This window comes from Oryzias melastigma, linkage group LG16 (assembly GCF_002922805.2).
Source record: "Oryzias melastigma strain HK-1 linkage group LG16, ASM292280v2, whole genome shotgun sequence".
Classification (NCBI taxonomy): Eukaryota; Metazoa; Chordata; class Actinopteri; order Beloniformes; family Adrianichthyidae; genus Oryzias; species Oryzias melastigma.
The window spans coordinates 30,071,073-30,082,228 of record NC_050527.1 but is presented as its reverse complement, the minus strand read 5'-3'; the positions used below and the strand labels follow the sequence as shown (position 1 = coordinate 30,082,228).

At 40.4% G+C, this 11,156-nt stretch overlaps 1 protein-coding gene across 2 annotated transcripts in view; it reads right to left on the bottom strand.

Moving 5' to 3' along the window:
- znf407 (zinc finger protein 407) overlaps window positions 1-11,156 on the bottom strand; it is a 188,700-nt gene that overhangs the window by 60,635 nt on the left and 116,909 nt on the right. For both annotated transcript variants that reach the window (XM_024263492.1, XM_024263494.1), the window contains exons 7-8: window positions 7,685-7,768; window positions 4,891-5,011 (exon numbers count right to left, since the gene is read on the bottom strand). In XM_024263492.1, coding sequence (XP_024119260.1) covers window positions 4,891-5,011; window positions 7,685-7,768 — 205 coding nt within the window. The remainder of the gene's footprint in view (window positions 1-4,890; window positions 5,012-7,684; window positions 7,769-11,156) is intronic.

Here is an 11,156-nt window from a genome sequence, read left to right as displayed (position 1 = left end):
TTTGACCTCATTTCTGGAGGGACCATCAGGAACATTATTTACATGGTATGAGGTTGTTAGGGATCAGATTGGACTCCCACTCCAATCTTTGATCAATTTTAAAATTGATCCCGGTGGTCTTTTAATTATAATTATGCCATTTTTAGCCAACATTTAAAAAAACGGTCTTGTTTTCTAAATGGCAAATAGCATATGTATAGTGCTTTTCTACCTTCCTTAAAGACCCAAAGCGTTTAACAGTTACAGACTTATTTAACCATTTACCACACATTCATACACTGATGGCGGCTCCACAGCCGAACATTGGCGCCAACCTCCCACCAGAGCCAATGTGGGGTTCAGTGTCTTGCCCAAGGACACTTTGACACATGGGCGTGCAAAGCGGGAATCGAACCCCCAATCTTCTGATCAGGAGTTGACCGCCCCTCCGCTGTACAATGGCCGTCCTTGAGACATAGTTTCTGCAGAGTGGCAGTAGTTCATCAAAATTTTACCTCTAAGTTGTAGGCGGGACTTTTGGGGGAGTAACCCTGTACTCATGTCTTTTCCTCCCTTTGTTCACACTCTCTCCTGCTAGCTCAAACTTCCAGTAGCGGTGCAACAAAAATGGCAAGCAATATTAGGACTGTTCAGCTGTACAGTTCTGATCCAGTTTCCAGCTCAGACGAGGGAAATGAAGATGTTAATGGATCTATTTTCCACTTGGAGTTTTTCCCTGCTCCTGATTCACAACAATTTCAATCAAGAAATACACGTAATTGTATGGGTATATGTCATCAGATAAATGCAACAAAAACATGTTAAAAACACAAAAAACACAATATTTATGGGAGTGCGTCTTTGTGGTTTTGAAACAAGAAAAAAATTTCAAGAGATTTTCCCTGAAGTCATATTTGCAAAAAGTTTATTTGATTCTTTCATCCCTTTCTCACCTATTCAGACAAAAAAAGTCTGCATTTGCAGTTTTTTTCCTTTGTTTAATCTCCTTACCAAACTAGAAAAGTTTAACAGAGAACTGACAGTCATCTGTAGACGGTACTTTAAATTAAAGAGAAAGTTTAAACCATTACAAGCTCATAAATAACGAACAATAGTTCCAAAAAGTGAACCCATCTTCTGTTCCAAACTAGGAACATAAATAGATGAAATAGAAAGCAGAAGTAAAAAGGCTCTAAAGAGAGCGCGGGTGGATTCCTGGAGGGGTGGGGGGGTTCTATCTCTCAGATATGGTAATTGTGTAATTGTGGTATTAAAACAACACAATGTGCGTTTAGGAGTCAGCAGGTGCCACAGTTAGTGAAAGCCCACACCAGCCCTCCTACTATACACCGTATTAATTAGTCCAACATGCTCCCAACTTCCTCCCCCACCTATGCACTCGATATGGGAGTCAGCCATACTGATACTCGACGGATGCATCACCTTCTCTCACCTCCTTTCAGCCTCTCCCTCTTTAGCTCTTCCTATTCCATATTCCTCCTCCAGTCCCTGCATGGTAACAGGCCAGCAGTAAAGAGAAAGGACTCATTGTTTGAGATTTCTATTCCACTGATTTTTGTTGTTTTTAAAAAAAAGATTTTGAGGGGTTTCCTTGGATCAAGTGGTCTGTCTGGATTTTGCATGTACATCACCTCCTACCTTTACTGCATCCAAAAAGACACCTCCACTCTGCTTTAGCAGACGATAAACAATCCCAAAAGCGTGAAGGCATCAATTAGACAGTCAAAGATGCCACAGCGACTTTACACAATAGTGGAAAAAAATGCACTTTTTGTTAACAATAATAATGGTTCCTTGAATACTAAAGTTCATCTTTTTTTTTTAAAGCTGCAGAAACATCAGATAGACACCATTAATTGACAGGCAGGACTCCCAGTGCAGTATCATTAGAATATTCTTTTTTTATTTCCCAACTATAATTATCTCCCTCTATTATCCATCTCCCTCTGAATAGTAGATGAGTGGCATTTGATAGATCATTTACTCGCTACTTCATTTACATGCATTTCAGGGACAGCCTTGATGGATACAACATAGATGACATCCATAACATTTACCAGCGATATTATAATTGTGCACATCAGTGTGTGTCTGCTATTCGAAAGAGACAAACCTCAGTTAGAAACTTTCTTTATTTGGCTTAATATCATCCTCCCCCCACAAAAAAAACAGCTGATTCCATATCTAATATGTACTGAAGGAGAGAATGCAGCATCTTCAAGCCCCCGGAGAGCGTTTAAACCTGAGTATAAAAGCAGGCCAAAGGTGCAGACCCTTAAAGATGTAGAGGTTCTTCATCTTCAGGTTTGTTAGCCAGCGGGGCGTTTTACAATCACCCTATTACCCCAACCTCTCTTGCTCCTTCCTCCTTTCTGGGCCCCTCTGCATCCCAGGGGCCACTAAAATGTTAATTGGGCTTCTAATTTAGTGTTTCATTTGCTGCTACCTGTAATGATCATGATGTTACAGCCAGGGAACAATGAGGGTAAGAACACTCGGCCGGTTTGGTGTTCAGGATCTTACTGATAGAAGGATTATTCCAAAGGAGGAAACCTAAACAATGTACAATTTGACCAGATATTTTTCTTTTAATCAGTTAAAGAAAGTAATTTTTTTGTGGGTGTCTTTAAGTATTCAATTTCAAATGAATATAGTTGTGGTGCTGATAACAACTGTGTGGATTCTTGGCTTTTATTTTGACAAAAATCTTTTTTGTAAAACACAAACCAAGCTGTACAAATAGGAAACATACAGTTCCCTTTAGGTCAGTTCACTTTGTAAATCACCCTTAATATGGGATAACGTGTCTGACTAAGACACCTCATTCATGCCTCATGGCAGATGATGTGTGATAGTGCTAGTGGTGTCCCAAATATATGTTTTAATATCCTCCCCTTTAAGCGGAAGGACACAGACCCCTCCCTTGTGAGGGGGTTCTGCGTCGCGCTGCCGCAGAGGAGAAGCAAATTTCTCCATGTGGGTGGGTTCTGAAGCACAGACGTTTACATTTAAATGTAAGTTATATTTGAGTGCTGGAAGCTCTGCGCTAATGCTACCGGACCGCTAATGCTAGCGGATTAATGACATCATCGAGCGAAAGTGACATCCAAAATCGGAGACACATTTTTTCCATAAGTCTCCGTTTGGAGGGCTAAATGTAGGGGAAGGGAGAAGGGAAGAATTCGGATCGGGCCCATCACTGCACTTGTCCTTCAGTTCTTACGCTTTTTACCTCACTAAGAACACCTCACTCAGCCAGAACCTGTACTGATGCTAACTGGCACTCCTAATTTATCCTACGCTAAATCAGAGTTAGCTTAAAGACCGACTAATAAAAATTGTTTTTTTTTAAATATATTTGTGATATTTAACTAATAATGGAGGACATGTAAACAACAAATGAAACTCAAAATAGCTTTTCTGAGTATTTCTTTATTCTATCGTTGTGAATCAGGAGCAGTTGCAAAAATGCACTTGTTTCGTAGAAAAATGTTGGGCGGGCCACAAGATCCCTGCTCTGCTCCATTGGGATGCAGCAACGTGTAGATAAGTAGATAAATAGATTCAAGACCACTGGGAATACAATAAAAATTTTAAAATAGATCAAAAAATGATCGGAGTAGGACTTTAACTGTTCTTGTTGGTGTTTGTCACCGTTGCCTGTCTGCCTCCTGAGTCTGCCTGCAGAACGCTGACTTTAAGTGGAGTTCTGTTTGGCGACTGTGTCTCTGTTTTAGCACAAGGCCTAAGAAAGCGAAGCAGAAATCTTCTGTGCGTCCCTGTCCTCAGAAGTGCAGCTTCTCTTCGCACAAACGGCACTACCACGACGCCCGTTCCATCTGCTTGGGTATCACCCACATTAGGAGTCACATCTGCTCCTGATTCACAACAATTTGAATCAAGAAATACTCAGAAAAGCAATTTTAATTGTCCTTATATATGTCCTCTATCATCAGAAAACTGCCCCAAAAACATGTTAAAAACATTAATGAACCGTTTAATAGTTTCTTAACTTGTGCTGTTTATGATGACCCTTTTATTTTTGTGATTATTCCACCCAGGACTGTTAGTTTCCAGCTGGAGTCAGAATACATCCATTAGGACAAACGCAGTGAATCAGCCGACAGAAAATGTCCTCCAAAACAGTTGAGCTAAAAGCCTTAAAGGACCAAAATGTGATATAATCCTGTAAAAAATCAAAGTATTGGAAATAGCTTCCCCCTTTGCTGTTTGCTGAACTGCACATAACAGACAGAGGAAATGAGTCAAGTGCTCCACTGCAGTAAAGCAGGTGTAGCAAGCTGCTGAAATGATTTTGTCACAGAGGGGAAAAAACGAATGAGTACATCTAAAACCAATGATGGGTTTGAGATCATTCCCTTTCACACTCCTCTGCCACGATCTGACGAGGACGAGCGGGATGAGAGGAAGAGGGAGCGACGCGCGGCCAGAGAAACAGACAGCTCCAGAGAGGGGGGAGATGTGCAACGCCAGCCAAAACTTTTTCAATTTCACCGACAATTTCCTGTGTAATTACTGATGTGGTATGATGGTGTTTTAATGACAGGGACCTGCCAGTGACAGCGACATTGTGTGTGAGGTTCAGAGGGAGATTGTGTGTGTGTTGATGATGGCAGAGTGATGAGATGGAGCCATGCTGTGGAGATTAGACCTGTCTGCCCTCCACCACTCCCACCAACAACACACACACACACAGATAGTATCATTAGTGGCACTCTCTGCCTGTCCAAACTACCTTATAGCACCACCTGCTTTCTCACCCTCCCCACAATACTTGCCCTCCAACCCAACCTATCAACCCCCTGATCATCAGTGTCACGGCTGCAGCCATCAGCGCCGCCAGCCGCGCGCAGGCCAATGAGCCGGTACCTGTAGTCGCACCAGGGGCAGCGGTACGGTTTCTCTCCGGTGTGAACGCGCTTGTGCCGTGAAAGGTGGGACTGGGTGGTGGAGGCGAAGTTGCAGAGCTTACACTTGAAGGGTCTCTCTCCTGTTGAATAGAGATAAGAACCAAATAGCAGTGGTGAGACTGAAAACTCATTTTTTTGATAAAAGAAAAAAACGTGATAAATGAAAAAAGACTTGTTGGAACAAAGAATTGACAGATAAGTTAAAACAAAAGTTTCCATTTAGGCAGAATATTATCATGCCTTGTTTTTTTTTTCCCTTAAAGACTTTTACCACAGGCCCAGTTCTGTCAGCCCCACCATGAGGCACAGGTAGAACATCATGGGGAAAAAGTTTGGGTGTTCTGAGAAATTGGGGTGTCATATTCCTCTAAAAGGCTTAAAGACTATGCTGTGATCATAGCAGTTTATCAATCCACATATCTTTTTGTTCTCAAAAGTTTTATGTTGAATTCTCTTCCTGACACTATCTTCTGCATTTACTGGGTTTGGGACATTCACAGGCTAGTTTGTGCCCTGTTGAGGCTGCATTTATCTTTGTTTTTTTATGTATTTGTCCGTTCATCTGTCCGTTCACCCTTTCCTTTTATTTTTGTTTCATTTATGATTCTGGGCTTTTTTTGTAGTTTTATTTCTATGTTTTTGAGGGGTATTTTATTGTAACTTTTACTTCTCTAGTTAATTGTTGAATTTTTGGAGGCTATCTTGTTTGGGTGGGCAGCATTGACTATATATAGAGAACTGAGAAGATTGAGAGTTGCCATTTTTTCCGAGATATGTCCGTCGCCATGTTGGAACCAGACGTCCTCGTTAGGCCATGATTGGTCTGTCTTAGTATACATTTTTATAGAAAGCACTCTCTCCAATCAGAAGTCAGCATGTCAGATGGCAACACCTCTTCCACTGAAGGCCACACCCCTTCCTCCTGGCACAGGAAAATCTGTCAAATGCATCTGACTGGTCAATTTCTACTGGGACCTGAGTTCCAATCCTGTGACATATATGTCCACTGGTTTAAGATTATAAATCCTTGAAAACGTACATAACTTGCACTATAGAGCAAATATCATGGGGGGAAAAAAATGGTGTTATCCAAGAACACGTTAAAAAAGGTATCAGATAACCAGGTATCATGGCTATTCTGGCTAATAAGGTAGAGTGAGAGCTGCTTATTTTTTATTCTATTGCATTTTGGCTGCTTGGAACCAGTGGGACTTCCTGTTTGAGGCACAAGGGAGAAGGGGTCACTTAGTCCAGTTCTCATATACAGTCAATAATTCTGATCAACTTGCAGATATTTAAGCTTCGTTTCCACTGAGCGGTGCGGTCAGGTATTGTCCGGTCTGGTCCGTTACAATCCGGTCCGGTAGTTTAAGCGTTTCTATTGTAAAATGGAACCATTAAATAGTACCGAACCGTATGGGGGCCCCATTGGTTGTAAGTCCATAGAAAAGTGGAACAGAACGGTATGGGGCGAAGCCGCTTTAGCCACTCGATGATCAGCAGAAAGTGACGATGATATTAGAAAGAACCATTATAGCGCTAAGCTAACATTTCCAATTTCCTCTTTACGGCGGTATTCTTCTTAGTTGGCTGCAATCTTCTTTCAAACAACATTAATCTTTCACTAAAATGACGGAACGACATGCTAGTGGTCTACATAACTTATGTGCTGTGAAAACAAACCACTCAGAGGAAGTGAGGCTTAACTGAGTGGAAACACTCACCAGAAGTAACTGTACTATACTGTATTACTCCTTACCGTACCGGACCTCTCAGTGGAAATGAGGCTATAGAGTCATGTGCCTTCATCTTTTGTCTAAGTTGGCGTCTGGCTCTGGACTGTACATCTGGATTGCTGCAGTATTGCTCGCCGTTTTGTTTCTACTGGTAATGTCATGTTGGAGCAACAAGGGGCTGTAAGCCAGTGGGAGAGATGGATGAAGATGGATGATGGGACATGGGGTCGGGGTTACTCCTCTACATCAAAAGGCAATTGGAATGAGATTTAAAAGCCTTTTTTGTGATGAAAACTAACCTCCAAATGCCAGCAGTTTCTGTTTAATCCTTTCTTCTAACGTAAATGCGAGCAGACTATTACCATGCCTTGTTTTCCTTAAAGACTCCTTTAAATATCAGACATTACTGGCTTGCTTTTATGTCTTTTATGTATTAAAAAAAAAAAAATCAAAAGACAGGAAGAGTATTAGAGAAGTTGCAGCACCAAAAAGCCTCCATGGCCTCAGGCGCACACTGACACTTGCATGACAACAGACTCACAACTAAATCAGTGAAACTGACACATGCCAGCAGCAGAGGGGAGGACAGAAATGGAAAGTTTCAGCGAGAAATGGCAGGGAAATCTGAAAGAATGAGAACTTAAATTAATATTTATAACAGGATCCTTGATGGTTGACAGTTAAAGACAGTTTTTGTTTTACTATCTCAATGTCAAAATAAGAAAAAAAGAGGGAGAAACCTCTCGTTATTGACAGCTTATCTGTAAAACGCAATTTCCATAAGCGACAGAATGACACGGTGAAATGATAACTGAAATTAAAAATCTCAGATTCAGTCAGCCATGCTGGTACACATGCCTATCACTGACAGCGCCGTGTCACGCTGACGTGCGCGCGTGCGGCTGCGTGAGACGAGATACAGCCAAACGGGCTCGGTTCAGATCTCCGTGTCAATTACGATGCGGGAACAGGAAAGTCCTCATGTTTGTGTGTACAGAGGAGTTGCTGCCCTCTTACCTGTATGTTGGCGTCGGTGTTTGGTGAGGGCGTGTTTCGTGCCGCCCGCAAAGCCGCACAGATCGCACAGATAAGACTTCTCTCCTGCGGAAATAAAAAGGAGGGAAAGAGCTGAATAAAAAAAAAAAAAGGATGAGTGGGTTTTAAGTGAGGGCTCATTAAGTTCTACTTGACATATTTGAGTCTTGAATCCTCTGAGTGGGTAAATCTGATATAAAAAACTGCACTCAGCAAGACAAAGGGAGAGAAATACAGAAATGGGAAGAAATCTGGGAAAGAAGAAGAAAAAAAGACTCAACAGATGAGCAGAGGGTCCAGTTGGCAAACAGATGAAGCAAGCAGAAGTCACAGATCACTAGTGAATATCCATCAGAGCTCCCATAGCTAACTAATTCCTCCAATCAGATGGATCCATGTAAATATGTCAAATGGGGGACGGGAAATTGCCAGTGTGGTTTATTGACTGTGATAAAATCTGAAAAGCACCGCTGAACATAATTACATACTTGTCAGAGCCATAAAAATTAGCTTTATTATCAATGGGATGGTTTTGTACAACTTCATTTGGGGGCGATGCCTTCCAGATGGGGAGCGTGGAGAGCTTTTTTACTCTCCCGCTCTCTTCTCTGCATCTGGCTCTGTCGTTAACAGCATGATGGTCTCCTTTTCTGTCTGCCGCTGCACGCAGGCGGCGGCAGCAGCGACGGCGGCAACATTTGAGATAAGACTCGCTCTGGGAGACGCGCGCGCACTTACGGAACGGACAGATGTCCGCGCAAATCTGCACAGAAACCTAACTGCATGGGGTGAGAGCTGCGCATGCACGGGAACCCTGCAGACGCGCATTTTAACAGCCACCCATGCTGTGCGTGCATGCTCCTCTGGTGCAGCCGAGATCCCCGTCGCCTAAATATTCATGGAAGTCTCGCACACCAGCAACACATTTGGGTGACTCCTCCAGCTGGGCCTCAGCGGCGCTTCCTCTGCACAGATAGATGCTCTCGCCGAGTCCAAAGCGGACTCGAGCGTCCTCCATCACACACTTGACTGTGAGAGGAGAGCCACTTAAAACAGGAAACAAAAGTTACATTTTCGGTCGTTTCATTCGGGCTGACCTTTTCAACCAACTGTGCTTTATCTTTAAAAGAAATCCTTCCTTCTGATGAATTAATACAAAGTTTTCTACTAAAAATGACTACTTGACCCTTACATTCAGTTGATAATAACCCTATCTGAATAATGTGGAATTTAAAAATGTGAACTGTTGCAAGCGTACAGAGAAAACTCAACATTTAATAAATCAGTCTAGTCTGTACTGTAATTATTTGATGTGCTTATATACTTTCAGACGTAGTGATTTTAACTTTTTTTTTTAATGAGATATTAATTTAGAATTTTTCTTCCTCATTTTTTCCTTTTTTTTTTAAAAAATAAACAACCTTTTTTTAATTTTGTATGGAGAAAACTGACTAAAGTTAACAGTTTACCATATTTTTACTAAAGAAGGATGATTAGAAGCCCATATTGCGTGATATTACCCCTGATGTAAACATGAAATGCTATGAGCAGGGGCGGAGCTAGAACACTTTTTTCGGCGGGTGGGAGGGGTAGTGAATGAAAACACGTTATTTTAGTTTATGGTAAAACTAGTTTAATTTAATGTCAATTTAACATTATTTTTACTTTAATTGTAATTTTTGCAATCCTTAAAAAGCATTTATAGATGACTTTGTAATCTTTGTCTTTAATTATTAACAATTATGCCTTTTGGCCCCATGGCCCCCTGTAGCTCCGCCCCTGGTTCTGTGGAACATTCGTCACTTTATGTAATTTTTTTTCCTTCTGTAGGTTTTACAAAGAAAAAAAACTTTAAAGTAACATGGAAGTCATAATTCATGAAAACAGATATATTTAGAGGAATGGGATCACTTTTGAATAAATACAAAAAAAACAAAAAAAACAATCTGTAATATATTAGAATTAAGAGAAACGTTCTTAAGTAATCATTTTTAAAGTAATACTTTGCATTGTAGAAAAACAAAAACCCATGTGCTTTAACTGCAGTTCAATATGAAGTATGCATGAGTTTAATTACATTTTTAAAGAACCTAGAAGAAAGCTGACGCCACGATGCAGTCAGTGTCCTGTGATCCTAAGAGATGCACTTTAAACTCTTCAAGTTCTCTGATTTAGGATCATAAAGAGTTTTCCTTCTGCAGCACCTCAGCTTTTTTCAAGATTTTCTGTTTTTTTTTCAGATTTTATTTTTATTGTTTATTTTGCACTCAATTTTCATAAAGTACATCCAGCTCTTAGTGATTCACCAACATTCACATGTTTTCTCTCTGGTCCAGAATTCATCACTCAACACAGTAAAAAAGCAAAGACTGCTGCTGAACATGATATCTATCTGATGTGGAATTCTCTCCTTCAACATTTTTTTTTTTAAAAGTACATATACGATTCTTCAGAGTACATTAATAAATGACTCTCAATTTTAATGTCCTAATTTTAAACAAGTGGCTTGATTACAAGTTTTTTTTTTACTTACTGCAACTCTTCAGATTAACTTCCTCCAATAATTTGATCTACTATGAATTTGTGTCTCATTTCTGATCTAAATGTGAACTTAATATGTCTTATTTTATCCTAAAATGAAGCTAAATTTTAAAGATTTGTAATAAAGATTTTTATTTTACATAAAAAAATAATGAAGTAAAGTTTTGAGAAAAAAATTATAATTTACAATTACAAAACATGTATTAATTAAAAATGTTCCATTTGTTCAGGGAATAAAGATCAATATTTTGGCTAACTTTTTTTAGATTTTAGAGATGCTTTTTAATGTGGAAAATAAAATAACAAATGTAAAAAATAAAATCTTTGTGAACTGTAAGTTTTAATACTGAGGGAACAACCTGGTAGAATTTAGTTTAAAGGTTTTCTTCACTAGAACCCAAAATAAAGAAAGGATGTTTATATTGTTCATTAATATAAAAGCCAGGAATAAAACATAAAAAAAACAACTTTTATTACTAGTCCAAACTTGTCGTCAGTAACCAATCATCGAGTCAAATAAAACAGCAGTCACTCCTCCTCCTCCTCCTGGTCTCCCTCCCTCCCATCTCTCATTACGCCCAACGCTACAAGACCCCACCACAGGAAAATCCATAACCATCGATCCCTTTGCCCAGCCGCGGTCGCCACAATTATTCTAGAGGAGGAAACGCGGCCGATAAATTACATGTGTGCTTTTCATCTGCAGTTCTGCAGAGTTGAGCGCTCAGGAGACCTGCATGGGAGAGGGGGCGAGGGGGGGCAGGAGGAGCGACCCGCTGCTGTCAACACTGGATGATCCGGCTGAGCGCAGCTTCCGCCTATCAACTAGAGATGAACGAAATGTTGTTGACGTCTACCTGTTTTAATCTAAAAATTGGAGTCCGATTGACCACAAGTGACCACAAAAAAAAAA